The sequence below is a fragment of the Phocoena phocoena genome, chromosome 1 (assembly GCF_963924675.1).
Source record: "Phocoena phocoena chromosome 1, mPhoPho1.1, whole genome shotgun sequence".
Lineage (NCBI taxonomy): Eukaryota > Metazoa > Chordata > Mammalia > Artiodactyla > Phocoenidae > Phocoena > Phocoena phocoena.
This window is the reverse complement of record NC_089219.1, coordinates 97,528,456-97,545,094: the sequence shown is the minus strand read 5'-3', so window position 1 is coordinate 97,545,094 and position 16,639 is coordinate 97,528,456. Positions and strand designations below refer to the sequence as shown.

General features: G+C 50.8%; 1 protein-coding gene across 1 annotated transcript; it reads left to right on the top strand.

Moving 5' to 3' along the window:
* The first annotated feature begins 4,253 nt into the window (after positions 1-4,253).
* Positions 4,254-5,789, top strand: KCNA10 (potassium voltage-gated channel subfamily A member 10). Its single transcript, XM_065878090.1, has one exon. The coding sequence runs from the start codon at positions 4,254-4,256 to the stop codon at positions 5,787-5,789; it is 1,536 nt and encodes a 511-aa protein (XP_065734162.1).
* Positions 5,790-16,639: the final 10,850 nt, after the last annotated feature.

Here is a 16,639-nt window from a genome sequence, read left to right as displayed (position 1 = left end):
CTCCTCCCAGGGGGCCAGTATGGGGGGAGGAGGGTGACCCAAGGTCAAAACCAACTTCCATCTTGGCTCCCCTGAATGGTAATTGCAAAGGCCTATTTAAGGTAGAATGAAACTTCTCCAGAGGAGTGGATATTTCCCGGTGCAGACAGTGGCTTGTCTCCTGCCACCGAACAGACGAAACGCCAAGCACTAAGCTGAAGGGGAGCCGGCCTGCCGCGGCCAGGGGCTGCCTTCATGTGCACACTTCCCACTGCCCGCTCTGCAGAAGTGCAGCCTGCTGGGTGTCCCTGCAAGCCTCACTCAGCCCTGGCTCCAGGATGCGTTCACTTTCTAAATTATATGCTGAGCCCTTGCAGCATGAGGGCATGGCGCTGGCATTGAGGTGAGTTCTACGTTAGAGTGACCCCTTCCTTCCACGTGACCCACGCAGTTAACAAAGCATCCCCGTATCCCCTTTTGTCCTTACAAAACTTTGAAAACTCATCAGCGGACAATACAATTTTATTCCCTGTTTTTGTTTGCTGTTTGCCTTTTTGCTTTGTTTTTTTTTTTACAGCTGTACTGAGATAAAATGATGCATACTACATTTAAAGTGTGCAACTTGACGAGTTTAGACATATGTATACTTCTGTGAAACCATCACCACAATCAAAACATAACCGTCATCCCTAAAAGAGTTCCCTCGGCCCCTTGGTAATCCCTTCTTCTCCCTCCCCACCCCCATCCCCAGGCAACTGCTGATCTGCTTTTTGTCACTCTAGATTAGTTTGCTGTTTCTAGAATTTTGTATAAATGGAACTACTCTATATGTACCCTTTTTTATCTGCCTTCTTTGACTCAGTGTATTTTCTTATTACAGATTGTAAAAATGGAGTCTTGATGAGGAAATACAAATTGTCAGGGATCATAAAGCAGGGGAAGTATTGCAATTCCCGGATGCTCTCTGCCTCACTTCGTTCATTCCTCCCTCATTCATTCATTCACCGGAGGTTAATTGGGCTCAGCCCTGGGCTAGGTCCTGGAATCATAACGGTGCACGAAACAGATATGATCCCTGTTCCTGTGAGCGTGAACTTCTCACTTCTCTTTTCACTGATGCATTCACCTGCTTAACAGGTATTCACTGCACATCCACAGAAAACCCTGTTTGAACTTGGCACTGCCCACACCACCTCCTACACCACCCTGACCCTCATCAGCCACATTGAGCTGGTCACTGGGCTGATGCAGGTGGGGATCATCAGAGGTGAATCTTGTCCCCCAAGACCGTGCAGGGCAGAAGGAAAAACCATAAGATACTCCTGCACTCTCAAAGCTCACAAGAGAGCAGAAGCGCTGAGGCTGACCCTGTGGACGCGGAGGATCCAAACTGAGTGCAAATGTGAGCGATCTGGGCAGGGAGGCGGGGACTCAGGGCAGGCAGAGGACTCTCCAAGTGGGACTGGCCAGGCCAGGCTCGTCAGACAAGCAGGACCCGAACAGTCCCCAGATGGGCAGGGAGGAAGAGGAGAGACAGAGGAAGGGAACGTGGATGCCAGGCAGACGCAAAACAGGCACAAAGTCAAGGAGGCAGGATCGGGAGAGCGGATCAGAGGACAGTGAGCTGAGAATTCCTCCTGGGGCCATTTGAGGCCACGTAGAATGTGCTTTCTGCCCACAAATATGTTGTGTTGCCTTTATGTATGGAACAGAGGGGAGGGGACTAGGCAGGGTAATTCCTTTCATTTTTGCAATAACTTACTAAGTGTTCTCACTGTCGTTACCTCATTTAGTCCTCAGTATGATCTTTGAGATGGGAATTATCATTATTTTCCCCATTTTACAGATCAGAAAACTGAGGCTCATAAAAATCCAGTGATTTGCTCAAATATATACAACTCCTAAGTGCTGGGGCAGAGCCTCAAGCTGGGTCTCTTGTTCCCAAGACCAGTTCTCTCTTCCCTCTGTCTATAATGACCAACATTTGCTAATCTAAATGTAACGTGTGGAGCAACTGTACAGCACACCTCTGTAGACCGCAGAACACGCTGTTTGAACTTGGCACTGTTCCACCCCCTCCTACACCACCTGACCATCTTCAGCCACCCCCGTATCTGTCACTTTGAGCTGGGGGTGGAAACAGCAAAGAGGAGAGGGGGAGTGGGGAAGAGAAGTGGCCTGGCTCCCAGGAGAGGAAGTTACTTTGGCCAAAGAAGCTCTCCCTCATCCCCACATGCCTTCTACCCCCTGATAAAAAGGAGAAGGCTCTTGATACGGGCCCACTCTAGCCACTTGGAAGTGGTTCCAAGTCCCTGCCCCAGAGCCCCCAGATGTACCTCTTCCTCTCAGTCTGGATACAATGGGGTGGGATTCACCCCAAGAACGAAGTACCCCAAAGCTTCACCCAGGGCCAGAATTCCAAAGAAGAATGTGCAGCTCTGAAGTCACAAGGTGGACACAGAGCTGGAGTCCTGGTCCCACCTCTGCCCGGCAGCCAAGTGGCCCAGGATGGGACCCTCTAAATTATCACATGGATCACTGTGAAGGAATAGCAAATATTTCCAGGGCTTACTGTGTGCAGAGCCAGGATTCCAGCTCACAGCAACTGGCTCGGGTCTCGGCATTCTTAACCGCTGCTCCATCCTGCCTTCCAACCCCCCTATTCCTCACATGATACCTGACGTGCTCAGCAGTGGGCACATCCTCCCTATTCCACAGCCCAGGAAGCTGCAGCTCAGTGAAATTAGGCAGCTTGCAAAGGCTGTACACTCCCAAGAGGCAGGGCAGGCCACCCTAGCCTGAGCTCTTCACCCCACACATTGCCCTGAACTGAAAAAGGAGGGCGTGGGACCGAAAGAGCTCTGAGCTCCCACACTTCTGAGGCCCTGGCCTGCCTCTCCCCACGAGGCCTCAGCTTCCACGCAGGGCACCCACGGTCTAGTGGGTCTCCCAGGCCGGGAGGCAGGTTCATGTCGGGTCTCTGTGCCACTAGTTGTGTCACCTTGGGAAGGTCACTTGGCTCCTGTGACTCAGTTTCCCCATCTGTAAAATGGAAATAACATTTTCCAACCTCACATGATTATTGTCATTTAAGTGAATGTGAATAAGTGACTGTGGAATCACTTTGAAGAGACTACAACACTGTACCCTACAGGATACCCTTGTCATCTGTAAATGAAACTACTTCAAGGCTATGACCACTACAGATTTTACCTCTCCCACCCTGACCCCCAGTGTGCCTGGTTTCAGTGTTCTTATGTTGAAATCAAAGGTTGAATGGACCTAAGGAAGGACTTTTAGTCTAGGTTTGTGGATATCCAAGCTCACTGGGCATGCTCTCCTTAACCCCACCCCCAACACACACACACACACACACACACACACACACACAATTACTTACTTCCCACTGCCTGAATGATTTTTAATGAAACCATTCCCCATAAGCACCTTGGACTTAGGCCATAAAAATACCAGAGGCTATTGTCTTCGAAAGTCCCTGTTACATGGGGAAGTTCACAAAAACAATGGCTATAAATTTAATGATCTTTCCACCAGGCATTTTACATATGCTACCTCAGTTAATGTACCCTCAAAACAACCCTAGGAGTTACTTACAGAGGAGGGGTTAAGGCACGGATGGCTTATTGCTGGGGAGGACAGTGGTTGTGCACCTAGCCTCCATCTTCTTGTTCACCCTTCCCCACAGAATCCCAGCTGGCTCCAAGAGGTAGTGGTGGAGCTGTTAAGAAATGGTTGAACTCTAGATATATTTTGAAGATACAATACCCAACAGAATATGTGAGGGACTGGCCGTTAAGTGTGAGAAAAAGAAAAAAGTTAAGGATGAGATTGGGCATGAAAAGTGTTGGGTAAACTGGAGGACCTCATACAAGTACAAAGTTACACATTTTATTAAGAAACGTGAAATTTTCCATTATGGCCTCTCTCCGCCATGGTGTACAGAGACCCTTTTTGGCTGGAGGAAGTTTTCCCCTCTCAGCCAGGCTCCGTCATTGCCACTTCTCCTAATTATTAGTGTCCGCAGACTCAGAGGGAGCAAATGGATTTCAAGAAGAATGTTGCCAAAATAAGGAGAAGGTTCCATCCCAAGCTAAAAATAAACCAGTTTTTAATCCGTTGGAAAACTTACCGCAATAATCCAGAGCCAGCTGTACCCTATCCTAGCTCCTCCATGATGCCCTTCTTCCTCTCCACAGCTCACAGCAGGCAGGGAAGACTGAGGGTCTTCAGGCTGCTTCCCTGACTCCCCTAGGATGGATGCGTGTGGCTGGAAAGAAATGGAGGTTGCCCTGGTCGATTTTGATAACTCAGATGAAATCCAGGAAGAGCCAGGCTACACCACAGACTTTGACCTAACCACCCCGAAAGGCCAGCCTGGGAGCAGCTCCTTCTCCAACTGGAATATCCTCATCAACGACAGCACCAACCATGAGACGGCCTTCTCCAAGCTCCCAGGAGACTACGTGGATCCCCCAGGGCCTGAGGCAGTGGTCTTGAATGAAGGAAACCAGCGGGTGATCATCAACATTGCTGGGCTAAGGTTCGAGACCCAGCTCAGAACACTCAATCAGTTCCCAGAGACCCTCCTGGGAGACTGGGAGAAAAGGATGCAGTTCTTTGACTCCATGAGAAATGAGTATTTCTTTGACAGGAACCGGCCCAGTTTTGATGGAATCCTATATTATTACCAGTCTGGTGGGAAAATCCGGCGCCCGGCCAGTGTCCCTATCGACGTCTTTGCTGATGAGATCTCCTTCTATGAACTGGGCAGTGAGGCCATGGACCAGTTCCGAGAGGATGAAGGCTTCATCAAAGATCCTGAAACATTGCTCCCCACCAACGACATCCACCAGCAGTTCTGGCTCCTCTTCGAGTACCCTGAGAGCTCCAGCGCCGCCCGTGGTGTGGCCATGGTCTCTGTCTTGGTTGTGGTCATCTCCATCACCGTCTTCTGCCTTGAGACACTTCCCGAGTTCCAAGAAGACAGGGAACTGAAGGTGGTGAGAGACTCCAGCCTCAACACGAGCAGGACAGTCCTCTCCCACACCATGTTCACCGACCCTTTCTTCATCGTGGAGTCCACCTGCGTCATGTGGTTCACCTTCGAACTGGTGCTCCGCTTTGTGGTCTGCCCCAGCAAGACCGACTTCTTCAGGAACATCATAAACATCATCGATATCGTCTCCATCATCCCCTACTTTGCAACCCTCATCACGGAGCTGGTCCAGGAGACAGAGCCGAGCACCCAGCAGAACATGTCCCTGGCCATCCTGAGGGTCATCCGCCTGGTGCGGGTCTTCCGCATCTTCAAGCTCTCCCGCCACTCCAAGGGGCTGCAGATCCTGGGGCAGACGCTGAAGGCTTCCATGCGGGAGCTGGGGCTGCTCATCTTTTTCCTTTTTATTGGGGTCATCCTTTTCTCCAGTGCAGTCTACTTTGCTGAGGTGGACGAGCCAGAGTCCCATTTCTCTAGCATTCCTGATGGCTTCTGGTGGGCGGTGGTCACCATGACAACTGTGGGCTATGGGGACATGTGCCCAATCACCCCAGGAGGGAAAATTGTGGGTACTCTGTGTGCCATTGCAGGGGTCCTCACCGTCGCCCTCCCTGTGCCTGTCATTGTCTCCAACTTTAACTACTTTTACCACCGGGAGACTGAGAATGAGGAGAAGCAGAACATCCCAGGAAAAACTGACAAACGCCTCAACAGTGTGGGCTCAAGAATGGACAGCACAGACTCTCTTAGGAAGACCAACAATGGCTGCTCCTCAGAGAAGTCTAGGAAGTGATGTGTCCAGGGCTTCTTGGCCCCCTGAGTCTCCCGGGTCTCTCTGTGTCTCTCTCCCCCGCCCACCTCTTGCTCTCTGTCTTTTCAGAAACCAAAATGTATCATTCGTGACCAACAGGCCATCTTTAATTGGAAGCTATTTTAATAAACTGATACTTCTGCTGTATTTTCTGAGCTGTGTCTTTTCAATCGACTGTAGAAAGGTCCTTTCCTATGAGGGGGTAGTTCAGGTCCTTGCTACTCACCTGTGGTCCCCAAGACCATCAGTATCAGCATCATCTGGAAGCAAGGAGATACAGAATCAAAGGCCACCTCAGACCTGCTGAATCACAGTCTGTATTTTTACAAAATCCCAGGTGATTCATTGTCACATTAAAGAGGGAGGAGCCCTGGCTCTGGTGTCCCTAAGAGGAAGCACATTAAACCGCCAGGGATGGCTCTGAGCAATGAGTGAGTGCTCAGAGTTGTTTGATGATAATACCATACAGCTATGTAGCATTGCATACATTTTCCAAAGCTCTTTCACCTACATCACCTCACTGCATCTAAAAATAACCAGTAGAACAGATTTGATGATTATTTCCCCTTTGCAGATAAACAAACCAGGAGAGAGCAACTTACCTAAGATCACCCGGAAACAGTGGCACAGTCAACGCTGGAGCCTGAGTTTCCTACCTACTGGTCTGGTGCTCTTTCTACTAATGAAGAGAATGTGATAGAATTGGGTGCAGAAGGAGAGGAACTTGAGGGGTTGGTCTTTCAGAGGATCCAGGAGGCAAACTTCTGGGAAAGCATACTCTTCCCGCAGGGTCCCCCTGCTCCATGCAGCCTGGGAGGCAATGCCGGCCTGGTCCCCTTGCTCCTCAGTCCCTCCCTTGGACAGTGAACAAGCAGAAACGTTCCCAGATGTTTTTCTCCTGGCCCATCTCCACGAATTTGTGCAAAGACTGGGATCCTGAGTTTGGGAAGTATATATACCAGGGCCTCGGAGAGCTGCTCCAGGAAAGTCCACCTGCCTTGGGGTTCAGCTCCCACAGAGTCATCGGGAATTGACCAGTAGCCTGTGGGGCAGCTGGGGCAGGAACAGCAGGACCCTAAGACATGTGTGCAGAGGCCAGGCACCCCCCACCCCGCCCCAAGGAGGGCTATTGTCACAGGAACTGCCCTCTTGGGAGAGGATCTTCCTCAGTCCATCAAGCTCCCAGGATTGGGGAATGGAGTAGGGATTCCCCAAAAGGCAGGAAAGGAAGTCTCCCCTCTGTCCCTCCCTCCTCACCCCTCAAGTAAGGAGGCCTGTGCCTTCCTCCGACCCAATACTCAATGTCTGGCCACGCCTCAAAGGCGAGTCAACACCAGAATAATGCCCCTGGGCTGCAAGCCACAGCACAGCTCCACTGCACACCCACAGCACACAGCCCTGGAACACACCCAGATCCACACAACTGCAGCCCCAGGTACCATCACACAGCTTCCACTTCAGGACAGTCGAACAGATGAACTGGTGTGGGAGAAAGCTGCTTCTTTCCTTTCCTATGTCCTTAGTCTGGGCCCTAGGAAGCTGGACTTAGTCATTTTAAGTCCCCCTCCTGCTCTAAAAGTCTCAATCTCCTTCTTGCATTTTAAACCCAAGATGTAATTTAGCACTGAGTCATGAAACGACCTAGCCTTGGCTTTACAGCCCTTGGACCTCGGCAAGCTGGACTCCTGTCCCAGGCCTGAGCCTCGGAGTTCTGGGCTCTGGAATGTCTTCCTCACAATTTTCTAAGCTCCCTTTCAATTCTTCCTCTTCAGGTCATTCTCCAATTCTTTACCCACACTTCACTTCCAAGCATGTGGGGTTGACCAGATGTCTTGGACTTCCACCTGTGGGATTGCCCTGAACCCCTGTGCCAGCCTCCAGTGCCAAGATGGTGGTCTAGTGAACAGATTGCTCCCACTGTCTTTTGTGGAATTTCTTTTACAGGATCACACAAGCTCAGATGCCAGGATGGTGATTGCACTCTGATTTGGGGTGATGTAAATTTTTATATACACCAGGCCCTTACAAAAACCATTTGCCCAGAATCCAAAGCATATTTGACAAAAGAGCCCACATGCTCACATTCTGCCTTCTGGGAGCCACGTCATCATGATCTTTTACACCAAAACTTCTCCCCACAGAGAAACCCTTTGCCCTCTCACGTCAGCTCTCCAATTTTGCAACGTGAGGAAACTGGTTCAGAGGTTCAAGGACACATGGCCAGGAAGCAGCACAGAGGGATATGAATTTAGGTCTCTTTGATGCCAAAGTGTATCCCACCAGGCTGCCTGCCCAGAGCACCCTAACCCGGAGAACGGCTTCTGCTGGGGCAAGGAAGTGGAGCTGTGTCATGCAGACCGACTTGGTGCATCCCTGGGAGCAGGGAGGCTCTTCTCCTAAGGCCCCTGCTTTCTTATTCTCTCTGATTCCATGTTCAGTGGCTGAGCCACAGGCTGGCCTTACACCTTCACGTACTGCAAACAGGGTAAGATAATGAGACCCCAGAGCAGACTGGACCAGTGCCCCCAGAGGCCAAGATAGAGCCCTGGAGCCTGCAGCCCCAGCCATTTTCTTCCTGGGATCCTGCAGGAAGAGTCCAGTCTAGCAGGACAAAGGGAGCCACTCTTTTTCTCCAGCTAATCCAGTTACCCGACAAGGTTAGGAGGTCTGATCAGAGGCTTCTGAGGCCCAGAAAGCAGGTCCAGGCCTTCAGCCTTGAGTCAGGGAGTGGGGCTGCAGAAGCAAGCCCTCCACTCCCCATGCCGCTGTTGCCAGTAGGGCTGGTGTCACAGTCCTGTGGGCCAGCGCTGAGTCATTTATTTCTTCCCCAGCAACCCAGGGAGATGGGCTATGGGAGCCCCTTTCACCATCCATCTGCCCAGCCTCCTGTTTGCAATGAGATCTGTGGTCCACAGTGGAGCACCCAAGGTGACTCACTGACAGAGGGAAAGGAGAGAGGCAGGGCAGACAGGACAGGGCTGCCGAGGGGGTCAAGTGCGAAACACAGAAGGAAGGATATTCCCACTCTCATCAAGGAGGGAAGGACTGGTCAGCAGCTGGGCTCAGAGAAGCCTGTCTTAAGGAGGGCAGAGCAAGGCCTGAGGCTTCATTCAGCCACTTAATATTTATTGAGCTCCTACTGTGTGGCAGACAATTTATAGCCACTGAATAAGGACACAGAAAGAACGAAAGTGTCCCCTTAAATTTCCACAGTAAAAATATGCAAACAGTGTAAGAGAAACAACAGAAACATTTTCAGAGAGTGCTACAATTTGCAGAAGGCTTCCAAATCTTGTGTTTTCTCTTCTACCATATCATGCCAGCTATCTTTGGGAAGAACTGTGCAAGTCAGGACTAACAGTTGTGTCTATTCATCATTCTCTTTGAAAAGTGCTTTATAAACCACAAAGAGTTTCCAAAATTTAAGGATTTTTTGAGTAGAAAGCTCCCTAGACTTGGAATCGAAGGACCTGGCTGAATTTTTAACAATTGTATGACTTTGGCCTCGATGAGCCTCAGTTTCCTCACATGGAAAATGGAGACGAAAAAAAGACCAACCTCACAGCAAACAGGGCAGTTTCCCCCCTCCCTCCACAGCAAGGAGTAGTCTCAGGGTCCTCCCAGCATCCCTCTCCCACCTAAACTGGCCAACCAGGCTCCTCAGGACCTCTGCAGGTGGCCAAAGTGGCTGCTTAGGACCTGCCCTCTGTTTGAGACATGTCCTTTTGTGACTTCTTACTTCTCTCGTTCTTATACTTGTACGCAACCTCTTTGAACTTACTTCCAAATCTAAAGAAACATACAGTGTTACACCTGCCTCACCAGGCTGCTGGGAAGAACTTCCCCGCGACTTACTCAGCACTCCCTGACGGGACACAAGCTGCTGCAGGAATGCGATGGGCAGGATGCTTCCGGTTGCAGGCGGCAGAAACGCAATCAAATGGAACCAAAAGAGAGGGCTTTATTGGCTCACGTGACTGAGAAATGCAGGAGAGCTGATGGTAGGCCTACTGGGCCTGGAGACTCACACGCCACCTTCGGAACTCTTGTCACTTCTGTCCATCGCCCTTGTCTGCTGGTCTCTGTTGGACAACCAAGCATTCTCCATGGGGAGGGAGCATAGCAGTCCCCAGGCCCCAGCCTTATCACCATCTAACCAAAAATACATAAATACGTATAATCATCTTTGTATCTAATTACTATCTTTAAGTCCTCACATGTTAGATCAAAAAGATAGGCATTTTTGGGCTTCACTGGTGGCGCAGTGGTTGAGAGTCCACCTGCCGATGCAGGGGACACGGGTTCGTGCCCCGGTCCGGGAAGATCCCACATGCCGCGGAGCGGCTGGGCCCGTGAGCCATGGCCGCTGAGCCTGCGCGTCCGGAGCCTGTGCTCCGCAATGGGAGAGGCCACAACAGTGAGAGGCCTGTGTACCGCAAAAAAAAAAAATAAAAAATGATAGGCATTTTTGTCTGTCTGGTCCACCGCTATAGTCCCAGGGCCTATCTCAGCACAGAGCACATGTTCAATAAGTGCTTTTCTGAATTAATGAATTGTCCCTTTAAGCTCTCCCTCCCAATTACCCTAAAGATACCAAACCAAGCCACTCTAGGCCTGTTAAGATTTTGTTCTACTCCCACTCTCCCCCAAATCCTAGACCTTCAGGCTGAAGCCAAATATTCCATAATGTAGAGTATGATGGGCAGGTGCCCCTTGGAGGCATTATGGGGGTGGGCTCTGAGGCCTGGATGTAGCCAGGGAGGGGCCCAGGGGAGGCCTGGCCTAGAGCATGCTCCAGCCATCTTTAGGGAAATCTTCCTGTCCCCTCCCACTGGGGCTGCTCGGCCTGGTGGACAGGAGAGAGGATGGCAAAAAGCCCCACTCTGCAGGTCTTCCTGTCTCGGATCCCTTCACAAGATTCCCAGTGGAACAGCTGAGCCTTCAAAAGTTTGCTCGGCTCAAGCATCCCGGATGTCCAGCCTCCCCAGTCAGTTTGAACTGCTCCCCTTCATGCCCTGGCTGCCCAGCCCTCGCCCACCTCAGCAGGCCCTCCTCCCATGGAGTCCTCCAGGCCCACCTCCACAGCAGCTTCTGGGGAAGGAGTGCGTTCCCCACTGGTGCCAAGGCACCCAACAGCCCTCTCGCCAGCCCCACCCTTCAGGTCCTGGGATGGAAAGGAAAGAGACACCCAAAGTGTTCCTGCCCAGAAGCTGATTCCAGCCCCCTAAAAAATAAAATGCATTCACCCCGTGGAGTGCAGCACTCCAAAGTCCCTTTGAAGTGAGAGGAAGGAAGCCACCCAGTCTCCCCAGAGACCACTGAGTCGGCCCGGCCGGCACATCCTAGAGATAGGAGAACGTTTGCCCTCAGACGCAGGGATGAAAAGGAACTGGAGGTGCAGGAAGCCAGGGAGATGGAGGAAAGGAAGATCAGACGAATCTTTGTTATTGCATCTCAGGGGAAGCAGAGGTAAGAAGCTGCTTGAGAAATGTCACCGGATAATGAATGCTATTTCACTCGAGCGCTGAGGTGTCAGTCAGATGCACGCAGAGGGATAACAGCCATCCTCCTTAGGGACTCTGGGTGGATCTTCTGCTCTTCTGAGCCCCCTCCTTCCCACCTGACCCTATTGTTCTATTGTCAACAGGGAGGATAAATATAAATATAACAGGAAAAGATAAATATAGCAGAAAGATAAATAATACAAAACTCCCAAGGCTATTGTGAGAATTAAATAAGATAATATATGAATTCCTTACCAAAAGGTAAAACATGCTACAAAGTAGGAGGAGATGGCTGAAGCCTAAGATCAAAACTCCCCCGCAGGTGGTAAACCCTTCAAGGGCTTGTGCCTTTTTAATGTTAACATCGCAACACAGTGCCTGGTGCATAATAGATGCTCAACAAGTCAAGGGAGGAAAGGAGGAAGAGAAAGAAAGGGACATCCAAGGCAGAACTGAGGCCACAGGAGGGCGGACTGAGAGGCCCCTGAGTCCCCCAAATGATAATCATCATCACCCATTTACCTGGAGAGTTTGGGTTGAAGTAATTTCTTGACACAGAATCTTCTGTTCAGGCCCTGAATTCTCTGTTTTCTGAGATTCCAAGCAGGAGAAGAAAATGAACACTCACCATGTGCCCAGTTCACTTTCTTAGGCATATAGGCAGCATGTGCTCTCTCTCCTCCAACATTCACCCCATCCCTGCTATGAACCAGACACCAAAAAAGGCTCTGGGGTTACAGAGACTGAGAGGGGTCTCTGCCCTCAGGGGGCGGTAACAGCCTTCTCAGAAGAGCCAGAAATCCACACCCTCCCTGAGGATGGGTCTGAGGCCTGTGCCTCCTAATAAAACATCATCTTTCTGAGCTCTCCCTGTGAGTGAAAAGCCAGCCACCCCTCTCAGCCCCTGGCCCCTTCAGACTCAAGGGGCACCAAGCCCGCATGAGCCCACCCCCTAACCAGTCCTGGGATGGAGCCCACAAAGGGGAGCCTATAACCGTAGCTCAGACTCCCCCGAGGTGTTCCACTCCTTTAGAAGTGTCGGCACATTCAAGTGGGAAAGAATCTGAAGCCCAGGAGGGCAGTCCTGCCAGCACTGACACAGATTCTAGTCCTGGAGAATTCTCTTGCCAGAGAGAGCAAAAGGACAGTGATGTTCCCTTCCAGTTCTGAAGGATCAAGTACCAAGATGCTTCCCTTTGAGTGGAGAGAGGGGAAAACAGGGTTTTGCGTTTTCCAAAAGAGGCTCATCTGGCCTTGTCTTAGAGAGAGTGAGGACCTCACTGCAGGAGGTGGAGAGAGAGGCCAGGCGTGTGGCTCTCTTTCTCTTCTTTGGGGTGACAGAGAGGCACTGAGGGGAAGGGAAGGTTTTTGGCCGGGGCCGGAAGTCTAGCATGTTGGTAATGGAAGAGGCATTTTTTAAAAAGCTTAAATAAGTGGGTAGAAAGAACAAAGAGCTGCAACTCTTTGAAACTGGATAAAGGGGCAAAAAAAGAGGGGAAAGGCTAAGACTAAAAATAGTTCCTTGTAAAGGAAAGAGGTGTTCAGATATCTTGAGGTTTGTTATAATTTTCTCAAAAACATCATCTGTAAATGAAATGCTCAAGTGTGTAATGACAGATGGGTGCTTTTTTTAAGTTAAGTAGGCTTGGAGCACCTTACTTGCTAGGGAACCACGAGCAGAAATGGCCGTGTTGCATCTGGAAAGTCAGGATGTGTAAGGAGCCCAGGCTTGACAGTCCTTACATTACAAGTCCAGGTTGCTCAAACTCCCTGAGACTCAATCCTTTCAACTATAAGTTGGGGTTATTAGGGGTAATTCTTCAAGAGAATTAAGTGAGATGTCGACTACAAAGCCCCCTTCATAGAACTGGCACTAAATAATTAGTAGATTTCTGCCCCACACCCCTCCCCTCCATGAGATCTCAAAAAAAGTTTCCAAACATAGGCAGGATTCCTGTTGCCACTTGGCGGCAGCATACCTGAGCTCAGGGTGGCACAGTACTCGGAACACTCCTGAGCAAGCCTCTGGCTTCTGCCTCTGTGGGATCCTTAGGACAGTATCGCATTTTCCCACAAAGCAGGGATGCCTCCTTCCATGCTCCCCTGTGACACCTTGCTGCGTCTTCAGAATTCTTTCTTATGCCAGGAATAACCACAGTTGTAAGTAATGCTGAGGGAGGTTATAAAATGATTCCACACACATGGTTATCTCACTTGAACCTCACAATAACCCTTCAAAGTAGTCGAGGAGGTTTGGGTATTTGCCTTACTTTAGAGTTGATAAAACTGAGATTCTGAAAAGTTCAATGACTTGTCCCAGGTGTCACCGTCTACTCTTTGGTGGGCGGGGACCTGAGCCTGTGGCCTCCCCCTGACACCTGACACCACAGCTGCCTCCCCGGAGCAGGGTCTCACAGAGCACAGCTTGTCAGACAAGGAACATTTGCTCTGGAAGAAAATGGGGGCAGGAATGGAGAAGAAGCCCCTTCCTTCTACCCCAGTGGAGATTAGTCTTTCCTGTAGGCCAGATGTTTGTTTACTAGGGCTACCATAACAAAGTACCACAAACTGGGTGGCTTACACATCAGAAACTTATGGTCTCACGGTTCTGGAGGCTAGATTAGGGCCCACCTAATGACCCGTTTTAACTTGATGACCTCTGTAAAAACCTATCTCCAAATAAGGTCACATTCTGAGATCCTGGGGGTTAGGACTCCAACATATTCTTTGGGAGGGGGGCACAATACCCCATAATAATTTTGATCTCCTCTCCCAGTTTCCTTTACAAGTGAGGAAACTGGTTCAGAGAGGTTAAGTCACATGCCCAAAGTCACACAGCGAGGAAAAGCAGCAGCCACTAGCCCTGATACCAGAGTCTGTGTGGGCCCTACAACACCATGCGCCCTCCCTCCGTGGTGCGCACTACCTGCCATGGGAACAGAGGCCACCCCACTGCAGAGTTGCCCCTCAGACTGTGTCAGGGATTAAAGTGAAGAGTAGGAGAAACGTTCCCAGCCAGCAACCTTGACCTTCCCCCTCTGTCCCTGCCGCTGCCTCCTCAGGCTGAGCAGTGGGGGTCAGGAGCAGTGAAGGTGGGACAGGTGAGGAGTGGGTGGGAAGGAGAGTGGCGGAAGGCAGTCAGGCGAGGGGTGCTGGGATCGCTTGGCGAGTCCCCTGAGGGTGAGCGCCTACCCCATCCCGAGTTCCTCAAGCCAGTAGATTTGCAATCAGCAGAATGCCTGAGTAGGTTCTGGAAACAGCTCCCACTAGTGACTTGTAAAATGAAGCTTTTTCCTAAACCACTTGAGTCATGTTTTGGAGTTTCTCAATGGCTTGGTTCCTGCCTCGCAGGACCCCTGAGATCAAGAATTACTTCCACACATACACACACACACACACACACACACACACACACACACACACACACACCCTGCAGGCCTGACTCTGCCTCCGACACAATATCCCTAAGCCCTTTTCCAGGGAATGAGAAGCATCCTGGGCTGGGGGGAGGGAAGGAGGAGGGAGGCAGGAACACCCTGGGGGCCCTGGAAAGGGCACAGGACAGAGACGAAGGCAACGCGGGGCAGCCTGACATAAAAGACGTTTCTGGCGGGAAGACTTACACACCCTTGCTCTGCCTCTGTTGTCGCACCTGGAGCAGGGGACCCAAGCTCTGTCAACGTCCCACTCCTCCCACAACCACACCCTGTAATTCTGCCCCACTCCTCCAGGAAACAAAACTCTGCAAGAGCAGTTATTTTTTTCTTCAGCATCACCTTATTCCTTCGTCTGGGTTGTGTTCCATTTGCCCAGAAAATGTGGGGAGACCCATGCTCCGTGCTGCCTGTACAGCCCAGCGGATCTGTGTGGATTAGCTGTGCGACTTGAGGCCACTCACCCTCTCCGGGTCTAGCTTTACCTTCTATCATTTCAGGCCACTCCAAACACCCCTCCCTCCAGGCAGCTTGTTCTGATGTCTCCTCTGCCTCGCCCCCACCCCATCCTTGCCCATTCCATGCCTACTGCCTCCTCCGCTGTAAGCTTCTGGGGAGCGGGCAGCTGCCTGGCTCATCTCCATAGCCTGAGAAGCCCCAGTACTACGCTCCTGGCACAGAGGCAATGTTCGGTTGTATTTACTAAACTAGAAGTGTAATGACACTGTGATTCTTACTGTTGAATGACACTTTACATGGCTATCTATTGCCACATAAAAAATTACCCCAAAATTTAGCAGTTTAAAACAATATGGGGCTTCCCTGGTGGCACAGTGGTTCAGAATCCGCCTGCCGATGCAGGGGACATGGGTTCGTGCCCCAGTCTGGGAAGATCCCACATGCCGCAGAGCGGCTGGGCCCGTGAGCCATGGCCGCTGAGCCTGCGCGTCCGGAGCCTGTGCTCCGCAACGGGAGAGGCCACAACAGAGAGAGGCCCGTGTACCGGAAAAAAAAAAAAAAAAAAATATGCATTTATTATTTCATGGTTTCTGTGGGTCAGGAACCCAGACGCAGCTTAGCTGGGCCCACTGGCTCAGGGTCTCTCATGAGGCTGCAACCAGGTGTCAGCCAATGCGGCAGCAGTCACCTTAAGGCTCAAATGCGGGAAGGGATCTGCTTCCAAGCTCACTCATGTGCTCGTCGGCAAGAATTGGTTTCTCCAGGACTGCTGGACCGAGGGGGAACTCCTCTCTGGCTGTTGGCCGCAGGTCGCCCTCAGTTCCTTCACTTGTGCACCTCTTCATAGGGCAGCTGACAAAAAGGCAATCTGCTTCCTCAGAGCCAGCTCGTCGCTGAGCACGGGCTTTCTTTAGTTGTGGTGAGCGGGGGACTACACTTCGTTGCTGCGTGCGGGCTTCTCACTGCAGTGGCTTCTCTTGTTACGGAGCACGGGCTCTAGGTGCTCAGGCTTCCGTAGTTGTGGCACATGGGCTCAGCAGTTGTGGCTTGCAGGCTTATTTGCTCCGCAGCATGTGGGATCCTCCTAGACCAGGGCTCGAACCCATGTCCCCTGCATTGGCAGGCAGATTCATAACCACTGTGCCACCAGGGAAGCCCCTCAGTGGGTAGTTCTTATGTGTTCCCATTTTACAGCTGAGAAAACTGAGGCCCAGAAATGTCATAATCACATGGCCTAATGAATGGCAAGGTTGGAGCTGAACCCAGTCTGACATCCTCAATTTTATATAAACTTTTAAAAACTTGTTTCTCTATCAAGACAGTACAACTTCAAGTGAAAGAAGTTCCATACAATTACAATGTACAGTGAGAAGAAAGCATTTCTATTTATTTCTCTAAAACTTAGTGTCAAGGCAGTTCCATCTTCTCCAGTCTC